Genomic DNA, 15,260 nt, shown 5'->3' on the forward strand with positions numbered 1-15,260 from the left:
ATAACTTCAGATCTTCCATCCCTTTGATTCAGACCAATTTTTGGTGATGAGCTAAGGGTTTGTAGGAAAATTATAAAGACAGAAATCATGATTGCATGTCTGGCTATGTAAATGACATGGCCCAAGATGAGCAAGCCAAATTTCTTCTCAGCAAACATTAATTTGAAGAATAATATTTCTGATTCAAACACACACGGGCACGTGAAAATGGCTAATGTGAATTTACATTTTACGCTAAGCACATTAGTGCAGCCTCTAAAATGCCCATCCTCTTGGTTTTCTTTCATCTACTTAATGCTAATTGTATGAGAAAAGCACATCAAATTCCTATTCTGAATAAAGGGAAATAAAGTATCTGTTATAGAGCAGGATGTGGCTTCACTCGGTTGGTTTTGTAAATAAAGCTCATGATTGCAGTGACTATTCCATGGCAGCTATGGAGAGGGAAAACAGGAAATATAATGCAGAAAGCCCGCTTCAATGAAAAATACTGTAAATTGAATTTGACAGCATTTGATGGAATTTGATTATTCTAGTCACAGCCAAACAATGATATAAAGAGTAATATGAAACAGAATGTGTTACTGCCTAGCAGACTCAAAAGCAATAAACCTTCCTCCAATGTGACACAATCACTTCACAATCATAATTGTAGCCTGTTTGATACCTCTGAGTACAGCAGAAGGGCACTGACTGACACAGATACATTTTGTTTTTTATTTAAAGTGAAATGAAAATGGTGCACTGGGGCTCCAGATACAATCGTTATATTCACCTACACGGGCATGAATCACTTGGCAGTTATTTCTGCTGAAGTTTAAATGTGCTTAGACAACAACAATATCAAATTTTTCTTAGATAGCTGCAAAAAAAAAATCAGAAATTTGTAAGGACAGAAATAGAAGGTAGGCATGTAGCTCTTTTTCATTCTGGGGCTATGTGGGGCCCCTTGGGTAGTGATGGCCACAAGCCTGCGGTGTTTCTGGGAGGTAGTGGCAAGTGATTTCTGCTTCATCCTTTGCCCCCTCTCTCTCTTCTAGCATCACCAGAGGAAATTCATTTAGCTCAAATCAAAGATGGGGTTTGACCTATGCAGATATTTTCATTAAATTGCAGGAAGCCAACTTGCCGATCCCATTTTGAAAATGTTTGTCACTCTGCTCTCTCCAGCCTCCCAAATCATTTCCCCTCAGTAATTCCCTCCTGTGGTTTAGACATTGCCTCTAGATATCAGCCTGTTGAAAAGTGTCTGCCCTGATAAACAGATAAGATGTTTATGACTTTAAAAAATAAAACAAAAAATAACCTAGTAAGGGCAAGACTGTTAATACAGTTACTTCTGGTTAGTTCTCCTATTAACTTGCTATTTTGTTCAGACTACTTTGTGGACCATGTGTGAGTTGCAAAGGATGTTTTCTACCATAGGAACATCCTTTATGTTAGTGTTTTGCAACTTGTTTATTGATAGCGTACGAACAAGGCCGTCTTGGAGGTCTGCTTTCTCCCCATAGTAAGTGTGGTTTCTATGATAAAGATTCTTCCATATTCCCTCTTTGTTTTACATCTGTAATCATAAGTGGCAAAATCCATCCACAAAAATCCAGCTTCCGTATACAAAATTCACCAAATGCTTTTTCCTAAGAATTTACAAAACATGTAATAAAATGGTCTCCCACTAGGAGCTTCTACTCTAATAGAGACAAAAATGCATGGGGTTTTATTTTCAAAAATAAAATAAATAAAAAGATTTGATTGAGGGGAGGGCATAGCTCAAGTGCTAGAGCACATGCTCAGCACGCACGAGGTCTTGGGTTCAATCCCCAGCACCTCCTCTAAAAATAAACCTAATTATCCACTCCCCCTCCAAAAAAAAGAAAAAAAAAGATCAGTGTTCAGCAAAGACAAAAATATATACAAACACGTTCTGAACACGATAAAAGTAGAAATAAGTGGTAAACCTTCCCTCTAAGTATTCAAATAACTAAGTATGCAAAAGCACGGAGTAAGATTTTTAAGGATAAACATCTGAGACAGTTTGAATGGATGGATGATATTCAAGAATATTCCAAGGGAACTGTATATAATAATTTTTAAATGAATAATTAAGCTTATTGAGTTAACTAAGAAAAAGTGTGATTCTAAGGTGAAGGCATTTTTTATGCAATCAATTTGTGTTGGGTGGGAAGGTAGTCTGGATGTGAAAATGGATGAATGAATGGATGGGTGGGTGAGTGGATGGATGGATGGATAGATGGATAGATGGATGAATGGCAGATAATGTTCATATCTACTGTAAGACCTGAGCCTTATTACCAAGGACCTTTACTGTAACAGTGACATAAGTAGATATCACTAAGATACAGTAGAGATGTAAGTCAAACTAACAAACCAAAAAAAAAAAAAGAGCAATATAATGTGAGAAATACAAATATTTACCAGAAAATTTACAGGAGACAGGGATTTTTTTCAGTCTGGGAATATTTATGGAAGGCGTCATGGATGAAGTTGATGTCATTGAGATCTGGCCTTACAAAGTAAAAATTTAATGACTATTTAAATTAGAAATACTTTTGTTTTTAAAAAAAAGTTTTAATAATACAGAATATTACAAAGGTTATTTATCCCTTCTTTATGACTTATGCCATATATACTTCCCATTGATAGAAGTAACTACTATTAATTTTAATACATCTACCATTGTCATTTTCTAGTTTCCCTTACATAAAGGAATTATATTGTTCAGATTTTCTTTGGGCATTTGGATACACACACACACACACGCACACACACACACACACACACACACACACACACACCTCATTTCTCTTAATGATGCAACAATATTTTATTATATGGATGTGTATCACGTATTATTTAAACAGTCCCCTATTGGTGGCAAAATAGGTGATTTCCAGGTTTTCATTACAGTGGCAATTCTCCATTTGGCAATTCTCCAATTCTCAAAAAAAAAAAAAAACTTCACAATAAACATAGGGGGAATTATCCTTTGTACTAGAAGTGCAGGATCAAATTTTGTGCATTTAAAATTTTTAGAGATTGCCAAATTGTCTTCTAAAAATGGTATATAAGAATTTCTAATTTTGAAAACTTCTATCAATACAGGGACTTGTCGATTTTAAAATCTTTACCAGTTCAATATTTTAAATGGCCTATTATTATTGTTTTAATTAAAACTGTGATCATTATAGGTCAGGCCGTTCATTCATTTCAAATCTCCGTTTGCTATATATGTGCATACATTATATATCCTTAGGCTGTTTTCTTCCGGATGTTGTCACAAGTGGCAAAATGTCATTCTTTTTTTCACAGTTGAATAGCACTCCTTTTTACTTATGCCGTATCTTCTTTATCCATTCGTCCATAGACAGACTCTTAGGTTACTTCCGTGTCTGGGCTATTGTGAATAACACTGCAGTGAACACAGGGATGCATGTATCTTTTCAAATCAGTGTTTTCATTTTCTTCAGATAAATACCCAGACGTGGCATGGCTAGATCATATGGTAGCTCTATTTTTAATTTTTCGAGACACCTCCATACCGTTTTCCATAGTGTCTGTACCAATTTACATTCCCATCACCAGTGCACAAGGGTTCCCTTCTCTCCACATCCTCACCAACACTTGTTATTTCTTATCATTTTGATAATAGCCATTCTAACAGGTGTGAGGTGATACCGCATTGTGGTTTTGATTTGCATTTCCGTGATGATTAGTAATGTTGAACATCTTTTCATTGTACCTGTTGACCATCTGTATGTCTTTTTGTAAAAACAAAAAGTCTATTCAGCTCTCTGCCCATTTTTTAATCAGATTGTTTTTTGTTATTGTTGTTACTGAGCTGTATGAGTTCTTTATATATTTTGGATATTAACTTCTTATCAGATATATGACTTGCAAATACCTTCTCCCATTCAGTAGGTTGCCTTTTTACTTATCAATGGTTTTCTTCACTGTGCAGAAGCTTTTTAGTTCAATGTAGTCTCATTTGTTTATTTTTGCTTTTGTTGCTATTCTTTGGAGTCAGATCCAAAAAGAAATTGCCAAGAGCAATGTCCAGGAGCTTACTGCCCAAGGTTTCTTCTAGGAGTTTTATGGTTTCTGGTCTTACATTCATAGACTGATTTTGTTTTAAGAAAAGAGACAAGAAATCTAGGCACTCTTTTTTAAAACTATGTAGGGTGTCAGTGTTATTTTATAATTCACTGATTTGAAATGTCACCTATGCAAAATTCCCATACATCATCTCAACCATTTCAGGACTTTGTATTCTGTTTCTTTCGTAGAAGATTAAATATTAATAAGCAGAGCCTGATCACAAAGACATCTCAAGTGAATAAAATAATGAAGTAAGCAAAATTCCCAACACTGAAGGCATAGGGTTCCAGTAATGGTTAACCTTGGCTGAACACCTGTTTTTTGTAGCAGGAAATTTGAAGATCAGCTTGATGGTAGATTTTGGAAGGCTTTAAATACTAGGCTAAGGAGTTTAGGTTTTTGATTTGGAGGTAATGTGAACCATTGAAGGTTTGGGGTGAAATAGAGAAGTAATGTGACATAGTGGGCAGAGCATGGCATTTGTAGTCAGAAGATACAGCTTCCAGGTCCTGGGTCTGCTGTTGACTAGTTATATGACCTTGGGCCAGTCATGATGTTCCCTAAGTTTCCATTTTTATGTTAAGTGTGGCTAATAAACAGAAAATAATTAACATCTAGAATTTTGTAGGAATTAAATGAAATAATGTCTGTGAAAGTACTGTGTTAAACACAAAGCATGATTTAAAAAAATAGGAAGTTATCCAAGATATCCCATCCATAGCCATGCTTTGAGAAGACAAAGCTGGCAGTTATATATGTGCATTTAAGGATAGGAAAGAGGTTCTTGATAACAAAAGAAGCAGACGGCACAACAGCATGCCTAGTATGATTCTGGTTTTCTTTAAATATATAGAATATTTTTTACATTCATATTGCGTGAAAAATGTCTAGAATGTTAAACACTGAAAGAAAGTCAACAATGCTTACCTCCCAGAGATAGGTTATGAATGATTCTTGTGTTTTTGCTCATTTGTATTTTCTAATTACTTTTTACAGTCAATATATAATACGGTGTGGTAAAGACAAGATAATAAATTCAGTGAATCCAAATGCAAATCTGTCATCACCCTCTTTGTGATTTTCGTATTTCCCTCTTTCTGTGAGCAATCAAAGTCTGCTCAGAAAAGAGAAACCACACCAGTTACTTAATGGAAAGAATTTAATGTAAATAATTATTAACTGGTTGTAAGTTTGTTCACTAGGTAACTAAAAAGATGAAAAGTGAACTCTAAGATATCATGGAGACAGCAACTGCAGGAAACAGCTAGTACCCTTAGGACCAAGGGAACAGAGGGAAACAGCTTGAATTACTAAAACTTAGAAACTTAGAGGGGAGCATCTGTGATGCTCGGACCCAAACATCTGAGGGGGCACCTGCCAGCTGGTGCAGGTGCTGTGGGAGGAGGCATGTGATGAGGCTGGTTTTCCAAGTGTTGGAAAACATTTACACTTGAATCACCTGCTTCTCAAGAAGGATCTACTGCTTCCAAGGTGAAGAATCCTTGCTGGAGAGAAGCTCACCTAATCAACAAGCAAGTAGGGAGGATCCAGTTTCCTTTTCCGTTCAGTTCTCTGATCGCCCTCTGGCGCCCCCTACTGGCAGAGCCTGGCGTGGAGTCAGCCGGTAGAGCAGAAATGTGGATGGCAGAGTCCCAGCTCCACGGCCATAAAGCCAAGTATAGAAGAGTAGGGTTAGAGCTGAGAAACGATAACTTAATAATGGGGACATTTTTCTCATTCTTCTTGGAACCAACATCTTGGACTCTTCTTGTCAACCAGTCATCCAGTCCTTGCTTCAAAAAATACTTCTTGTTTAATTTGGGGTGCCATGTTTCACTAGGTGTTGAGACTATACCGAAGGAATAAGAGAGAGTGTTGGCTTTCAGGGAGCTTGTAGTATGAGAGATATAGGAGAAAGGAAATTCGTTACAATATGGTGTGACTAGTGAATCAATAAAGAAAAGACTGAGCACATAGAAGGATATTATAACTCTCTTTGAGAGAGAAGCAAGGGAAAGACTTTCCTGGGAGAGTGACTGGAGGGTAGGGTCCTAAAAGATGACCTGGAGTTAGCCTATAGAAAGGAGGAGAAAAGGAAAGAGGATGGGGCGAGGTGTTGCAGAACAGGATTAGCAGATATCAAAGTCGTGGAAGCATGAAATATCAAGGTAAACGGGGACTGTAGGCAAGCATTGGATTTTGGAATGTAAAATGGGAATAGAAATCTCAGACGGTGGATCAGAGTGCTAAGCACAGGCTGGTTGCATGGCAAATCACTGAAGAGTTTTAAATGCAATTAAGTTCTAAAATTTTTGAAAGGTCTTTGAAGTCCCTTCCCTTGACACCAAAGCAGCCATCACTCCAGAAAGCTAGATGATTCAACCTTCCCAAAGCATTTACTAAATCATCTGTTTCCATTGCCTCTACCGTCAACCTAGCTCAGGATCCACTTTTATCCTCATGCGGACTGTTGAGGTGACCTCTTCATTCTGTGACTACCTGGTGTCACTCCCGGTTCACTGGAGCCTTTGCACAACTGCTGTATTTGTCTGCCTAAATACAGCTTTGGACATCATTTCTATGATAACTTCATGGGTATCATGTATTACATTTGACCCAGTGATTTTCATGTCCGTTACTTGGTTTAATTCTCACCAAAATTCTAGACATTATACACTATAAGATTATTAACTCCAGTTTACAAAAGTAAAATGTAAACTAGAGAACAGAGGTGAATGTGCCCAAGGTCATTTAATGAAGTGGAAGGACCAAGTCCTACAACCCATCTCCTCTGGCTACAGATGTTTCTGACTATTTAAATTTAGAGTATTTTTAATATCCTTCATGAGGTAAGGGCAGCAGTTTCATAATCTTAAATTGTTAAGGGAAATGCATTGAACTGTAGGATTTTCTTTTAATTCATTCTGAAGATAAGCACTGAGAATTGCTGGCATTCCAAGATGGTAGCGAGTTCCTTAAAAGGTTATACCACATTAAGACAACATACATATGAATGCCTTTTAACATATATAGTTCCTAGTTTTAATACTAATTTTTGTTTTCTTCTTAGTGTTAAGCAACATTAAATTAACTCTGATTGAGAAAATGCATTATTGAAGTATCTTCCCAATGAGCTTAAGCATAGAATAACCATTTGGCTCTTCAGAGAGAACTGAAAATGTGATTTTCCTAAACGTAGACTGTTCAGGAGGTATTCTTCCAGCTAAATGAACAGTCGATGCCTACATCGTAAATAAATTAGGAATAACCGTCATCTACACAACATCTCTGTTCAAAGTTTATTCAGAAATAAAAATGTTCTGTTTCTTTAACGCCACAGATAGAATGCTTATCTCACCAAAATATTAGTTTACTAAATATTCAATAGTGATAAGAAATACTTAACCAGGCTGCATCCTTTAATTGTTTTGGTGGATAAACTTGAGGCTAACACAGCATTTTATCTCTTACAAAGTATAGATCTTTTAAATTCACACTCTCAGACAATTTTTTTAAATGTTAGTTGTGTGTGTATTCTTTATTAGTATGTTTTTTTCTTTTTTTGAATTTTCTTTCTTTTTTTCTTTAAATAAAACATCAGTTTTATGACAACCATGGCTCCACCTCTATGTGGGAATTCATGAGAGTTTAATAAAAATGAATTGAGTTGTCATAGAAAGTTTGAAGCCAGACGAAATAGAGCATTTTATTTCCTCATAGAAGTTCATATGTTTGTATGATGTATTATGTTCCCAGCAAACACCTTTTTAAAAACTCACTGAGAGAAGTCCTTGGCTGTGAGCCCTGTGGTCCTCATTAGAATGGATCCCTCCCAATGACACACCTGGTCCCTGGTATCTGCAGCAAGTACAAAGGCCAAACCCTGCAAACCTACGCTGAGTGCAGAGTCTGGCCCACACGTGGTAGCAGGGAATGATAGGTGGGCTGCTGGACCATAATTGCAGATCACCGAGAGGATCTGTGAAGCCTCTGTGGCCTCCAGCAGGAAGACTGTCATTGCTTGTACCTAGGTCATAGTCACTTCTCAACGTGAACATCATCAAATTCCCAAAGCCAGAAATTTTAAATATCCTGCCTTTTAGTGAAAGAAACTGTCATTTACTTTGTCTTAATAACCCTTTCCGTTGTGATGGTTAATCTGACATGGCAGCATGTAAACATGCCAGCATCTGAAGAGCATGTTAATTAAATACTCCTAACAGCCTGGAAAACACTGATTTATTCATCAGTCTTCTCAACTGGAGAGTAAGTTAGAGGAGAGGGTCCTCTCTTGGGTACATTCTTCCCCAACCTAGAGTACTTACCCTAGTAGGAAAGAAACACTGATAGAGACAAGGCGAAGATGCAGGAAAGCCCTGGAATTACTTGTGTTTTGGCCATTTGTTCAAAAAAGTTATTAACCTCACTGGGCTCAGATGCTGGGAACACGGAAAGAGACCAACCACACTTCCTTTGGAACTTCCCTTTCTGGTCAGGTCTGCATCATGATTTTACACCCAGATGAGCAAATATCTGTTCCAAATGAAATATCAGATATTTGGGGGCCGTCCCAACAACAGACAAGTTTCATTTCTCTTACTTAGATGTTTAATGCTCTATGTATGGATTCCCAAAAGAATTTGCACGGGCCCTAGTTTTTTTGTTTTTGTTTTTGTTTTTATTGCAGTGTAGTTCATTTACAATGTTGTGTTAGTTTCAGCTGTACAGCAAAGTGATTCAGTTATGCATATATGTATGTATATATTCTTTATCAAATTCTTTTCCATTATAGGTTGTTACAGGATATTGAATATAATTCCCTGTGCTGTACAGTAGGTCCTCTTGTTCATCTATTTGATATATAGTTGTGTACATCTGTTAATCCCAGACTCCTAATTTATTCCTCCCCCTACCCTTTCCCCTTTGGTAACCGTAAGTTTTCTACATCTGTGAGTCTCTTTCTGTTTTGCAAATAAGTTCATTTGTATTATTTTTTTTTTTAGATTCCACAGATAAGTGATATCATATGATATTTGTCTTTGTCTAACTTAAGTCATGAACCCTAGTTTTGATATCAATAAAATCTAAAGATGAGACTAAATAATTTCCTTCTCAGGTAGTTGAAAGAAGTTTTTGAGTATACGCTGCTTTTTGCTAGGTTTTGAAGAAACCTTCTAAAGGAAATTTGACTTTTGACTTTTAAGGAGCTCTGAAGCAGGTTCCTATTGTACGATTTACCATGTTAATTTCACTCATTTGCATGTAGCTCCTCTCGGCCATGAGCTCCTTTAGGGGAGGAGTGTGTTTACCTTCATCCTCTGCCCGTGGTACAAGGCCTGATGTATAATAAACACTCAGTAAAGGTTTGTTGATGAATACAAGAAAGAATGGTCCTTCCTTTGAAGAGTTATGGATTAATTAAAAAAGAGGGAATTCAACTGAGGAGAAAATAAGTGATAGGCAGGTAATGAATTTAAAACATTTTAAAAAACATCCTGGAAATAAATGCAAAATAGCATGGTACGAGGTGAAAGAGAGTAAAAGCTGTGGGCTTCCCTCAACCATCCCTCATCCTTTGGTGTGCCAGCTGGGGCTTTTCCCATGGAGATCTTGGGGTTCCAGGAGCAGCAATGGGGTCAGCCTTGGTGTGCACACACCTGCACTCATCGCATCTGCTTCTGTCCCATTGGCCAAGTTCAGCGTTGAGTCTGGGAGCACATTAGCACATTAGACGTGGACTCAAGGAGACAAACAAAATGGGGCACTTATTGCATGCAGTCCATTGGCCACAGAAGGCCAAGAAGGGAATGGCATTCACAATGATATCAGCTTCTAGTGATTATATATAGTTTTGTTTCCAGCTATGCAAAAGTTAAAGCCCCAATATAACTGTATGTGCAAATTTTCACACTCACACATGTATGCATCAACATGTAGACAACGGTCCAGGAGACACCAAAAAGTGTTCATAAGTGCTTACATAGATGCTTCTGATTTCTTTAAATTTTTAAATGACATACTTATTTCCACTAGGGTATGTGTAATTTTTGTTTTCGGAACAGTTTCTAAGGTAATACAACAAAATGTGTGTGTATGGGTGGTGTTTCAGTTTTTAAATTTTCTTATTTATTCTGGTTTTCTTTGCCATGTTTTCTAAGAAATACATGCTTTCTTTATGCATTTTGAGATGTACATATACCCCCCACATTTTAAAAAATGATACTGAGTCAGGCCTCTGGTGTTCACTTCCGTTTGGTTTTCATTCTGATGCCAAAAGGATTGAAATGGTCGAAACGGTCATTGAAAAGTTGAGTTTGTAACAAATTCTTCTGAAAAGCAATTTCCTACTCTGTCTACACACTTTCTTTTGAAATGCACAGTGTCACTGATCACCTTCCTGGTTTCCTTCCAGACGTCCTGCTGGCACTGAAGAGGAATCCCTTTTATTTGTCTGGTCAGAAGGAGCCCTTGAATTTACTGACGATGCAGATAGTCTGAGGCCTTTCACACTCTATGAATATCGGGTCAGAGCCCACAACTCCAGGGGCTCCGTGGAGAGTCTGTGGTCATCTGCACGGACGCTGGAAGCCCCACCTCAAGATCTGCCTGCACCCTGGGCTCAGGCCACCGGTGCTCATTCAGTTCTGCTGAACTGGACGAAGCCAGCATCTGCCAATGGCATTATCTCCCGGTACCGTGTGGTCTACCAAGAGAGATCTGATGATCCGACACTGAACTTCCCTGCTGTGCATGCGTTCACAGTGATGGTAAGTACTTAGAAAAAAAGAAAAACAGATACTTAGATTATCTGGTTAATATGTTGAAATTAATTTTCTCATCTGGCTTGCCATTTTTCTTCACTTAGGACTTAAATATATGAAAAATTTTAAGTGCAAAAATGCAGTGTGGTTGCGGGAATAAGATACTGGACTAAGTGTAGGAGATATTGGAGACCAGTTGTCAGACTGTGGTTAATTTGTGTTTCTTCCAGCAAATAAGTGACTCTCTCTTTGCATGATTTCCAAATCCATTAAATGGGAATATTAAATGTGTCCTTTTACAGCCCATGGGGCTGAGGCTCAGATGAAATTAGGCATGTCACAAAGTGTGGTATCCCTGGCTCTTTGAGGAAAAAGAAAATTAAATTTCTAGATATACTCATCCAGCTCTAGAGACAGACGTATACATCTACGTGTCACATGCACCGTAACTCAGTGGTGATTTGTCTGGGCCAGCCTCCTCTGGCCATAACACAACTCGATTCGGTTTACCTTGTGTCTCTTGAGGGCTTTCTTCACACCTGACCTTGCCTGACGTGCTATGGGAGATACAAAGCCAGGATGGTCTTTGTCTCAGGGAGCTTTTTCTCTTTCATAAGATTGCAGAGGTGAGAACTGAGCATAAGAAAAAAGTAAGAGAAGTCATGGATTACAGCCCATTACATCCGCCACACTGCGAGTCAGATCCCAAAGCCCACCACCTACTAGCCACGAGCCACAATAAAGTGAGAATATCATATACCAAACGTGTAAGGCAAGAAATGCTCTGCCAAGTTTGTATAATGTGATTCTGTTTGTGTAGACAGTTCTGAAATATTATAAATAGAAAAATACACTGGGACCAGGGAGTTCTGTGCAATGTATCACTAAGCCTACCTGGAGGGAGAGGGGGCACTTTCGCCGTTTACCGTGTATAATTCTCTATTTTTATTTTTCCAATGACTGTGTATTGCATTACTTTAAAAAAACTTATTAATTTTAGTTAAAAGCTGTGAAACACAAAGTTAAACAAAATTGGACTGAAAGATAGCAGATATTAAAGGAAAGGAGAGGAGGAAGGGAAAGGGGAAGAAAGAGAGGTGCTCTGGGAGGGCAGTATGACACCCTCACACTGCAGGGGCCTCATGGTCTTGGTTGTTAAATGCACATGGTTTTCAACATGTGTCAAGACCATACTAGATATAAAAAGCCCTCATAAATAAGAAAAAAATGGACAGCATGAAGCATTGTTTCCAAAGACCAGACCATTTTCTATGCTTCCAATTTTGGTAGTCTAGTTTACACAAAGGTTATCTTGCAGAGTATAACATTTATCAAAATACCTAAGTAAGACCAAGCAAACATATTTTAATGAAACTCCAGAAGAATCTTTGTAATGAATAAAGTACAATACTTTCTCACCATCCTATGTTTAAATTTCTCATAGGGAGATAAGCAACGTGTGAATTAAGGAAATGGTATTAAAGAAATCTTCATTTTTATTTAGAATTCTGAATTGTTAATTTACTTTTCATTTGACAGTTAATTATCTTTATATACCAGGGTCTTTTCTGTTACATCTTCTAGTGCCCCCATTTATAAGCATTAGAAGCACTGTTGTTAAGTGGAAAGGTTCTTTTTCATTTGATACGTGATGCATGGGGAAATCTGTTACTTCTCACCATGTCCTTGGAATTCATGTTCTAAACTTCCGCCCTGAAAGGAAAATACTGAAAGATGTTTGATAAGAGCTTTCTGAATGAGACACCTTAATACAAATGTATTTTTATTGAAGACATCAATATTGCAGTGATTAAACTTCTGACCTTTTAAAGTATGGCTTTCAGAGGTATGAGCCTAGATGTTTAATCTCCCCAACGTTTCTATTGGAATTTCCTTGTGAAATACCCTGTAAGTCATCCCTTCAAAGCCAGTTTCACTTTATAACACAAGACTCAAAGTATCCAATGAGCTCTGTTCTTTATCTAATCTGCTAGGTTCTATTTTTATCACACTAAAAAATTCCTAGGAAAAAGGAAGCCCTGTACCTCAAGTTTTAAGATTTACTTGGTCCTTTGTACATGAGCCCTCTCCAGCATGGCTTCCATTTGCCAGCTCAGTATTGCTGGATTCTTCCATTTTTCTAAAGATTAACTCTTGCAGTGCCAACGAGAAGAGCCACAACATTCAAGAAATGATATTTCTGCATTCTGTTTTTGAATGTGTGTGTGTGTTTTCAGAGTAGCTAGCCCTCAAAATCTGGATCTTAGACCCTGAGGTTCCCAAGAGAAGACGTCATTAGGGTCACCAAGAGAAGTTCCGTGTGAGCTTTTTAAGCAATCAAGGACACAATCCATGGAGCGATTGGGCCAGTTTTACGACATTCTGATCACTAGGTCAAGTTTCCAGGGCAGGAGGCCACTATGACTCTTTACAGACTGACATCTTTGAAAGAAGTAATTAGAAAAATAAACTGTTGTCTTTGAGTTTCACCATTCCTACATTCCCAAGGGTTCAACCCTTTTTTAAAAGATTCTTAAAAAGGGAGGTTCTACAGCTTAGCTCTAATTCCTCGCCATTGGAGAAGAATGCTCCCTTTGTCCTGGCCAAATCCTTCCTCCTGTAATTTAAATCCATCTCTTCCTGTTCAGAACAGCGTGACGTCTCCGTACTAATACACTGGGCCTTCAGGGTCAGGAACAGATTATTGACAATTCAATCCATTTTGGCAAATTGTCGCTGAGTACTGTATTCAATATGCCAATACTCAGTACTGCGCACAACTGCATGGCTGAAGTCTGCCGCGCAGCCGGGCTTCTGGGCAGAGCAGGGACGCCAGGGGAGACGGGTAGTCGCGTCTGAGGCACAGATTTGCTTGTGAGTTTCTGCTGCTCAAGTTTCAGGGATTCCCTTTTAAATTTCTCTGAGTGCCTTCCTGGCTCTACTTACTGTCTCTCTAATTCCTGTACCAACTAAATATCTTCACTGTCTCCTTCCATTTCCATGCCTGCCCTAGGAAATTTTTTCAAGTTTCTGTTTCATTAACAACTTTGGCTGAAATTCTCCAGAGCCAAAGAACTACATTTCACTTAGTGAGACACAAGAATCCATCCCCACAATCACAAGATTGCAACTCAATCCACAGACTTGCAAGAGGCATCACTAATGCCCCTCATTTAGTCTGTTTATATTAGGATCCCATCTCTGCACGAGAAGCCACCAATAAATTGTCTGTAATGTGGTGCCATCACTAGCTTGTCCCAAAGTCCCCCTAGAGCTGTTTATAGACAGGTGGACGTGGCTGGGAGAGCCACATAAAACAGGTGCTATGGATGCATGAGTCCTCCTGACAGTGGCAGTGGATGGAGAACTGGCAGTGGGGGCCCTCCGTGGGGGTGGAGAGCATATGTGTTGGCAGGAGCAGCAGCAGCAGCAGTAGAGGCAGCAGGAGAGAAGAAATGGAAAGAGTGTAGCTTTTAATGTATCACCAGCTTCTCTCCCAACCTCATGAAAAGTGTCATCTCCTTTTGGGCCTAAGTGGATCCTTCTAAGGGGAAGAGAGAGAGATCAAGCTCCTTAGTGTCTCTTCAAACCAGTACCTTACACTACTGAAAACTAGCGTTAGGTAGAAGTCCCTAAACCCCTTCCCAGCTAGCTCCATGATGAATTGTGCAGTGTCAGGAGAGGAACTGCGTTTAGCCTTGCTTGGCATGCGAGAGCTCCACGGTGGTATTTACAGGGAACACTCCCGGCGAGGTTGGCGGGACTGTTTTGCTGCTTCTCCCGGGCATCTGCCACCGCACTGGCAAAAATAACTTGGGATTGAAAGGCAAAAGTGGTTTACCTGTTAGTCTGTGCTCTCAGTATATCCCTGCTTACCCCACAGTATTTTAAAACATCAAGCCCAGATCAGACACTTGCCCAGTGCCCAGAAAGATAGATGGTGCCTCACTCTGTATGTAGAACCGAGCATGCGGTGCTGAGGGGTAAGCAAATTATATGGGTCACTAAAAGTTGGCTTCCGATCTGGAACTAAAATCCAGAATTACAAACTCTAGTTTCTAGATTCTAGTTGCCAAACTCCCTTGCCCAAAGTTAGGGAGGAGGTATTCAAAATGTCCCCATGTGGTTGTCACAAAGCTCTTTGCCGTTAACTAGATACGTAATGGGGGGAAAATGAGATGCTTTATAATTGCCCTATTGTGGAGAGTTTGTGAATAAATTGATAAATTTATTTTTAATCCAATTTTCATTTTGGCTTAGTATAATGTAAAATATTATTGTTCTTTACATATAATCTTAAACTAGTTATAGCTCTTAAAATTTGATGGTTCTTAGCTTTTTTGCCCCAGATCCACTTACTTGTCTTATCAGACAAAAGGAATG

The 15,260-nt window shown here is 38.5% G+C and overlaps 1 protein-coding gene across 1 annotated transcript in view; it reads left to right on the forward strand.

The window, feature by feature from the left end:
* Window positions 1-15,260, forward strand: part of USH2A (usherin) — a 640,561-nt gene that overhangs the window by 550,256 nt on the left and 75,045 nt on the right. The window contains exon 60 of the mRNA XM_032466772.1: window positions 10,529-10,883. Coding sequence (XP_032322663.1) covers window positions 10,529-10,883 — 355 coding nt within the window. The remainder of the gene's footprint in view (window positions 1-10,528; window positions 10,884-15,260) is intronic.

Source organism: Camelus ferus, chromosome 23 (genome assembly GCF_009834535.1).
Source record: "Camelus ferus isolate YT-003-E chromosome 23, BCGSAC_Cfer_1.0, whole genome shotgun sequence".
NCBI classification, from domain to species: domain Eukaryota; kingdom Metazoa; phylum Chordata; class Mammalia; order Artiodactyla; family Camelidae; genus Camelus; species Camelus ferus.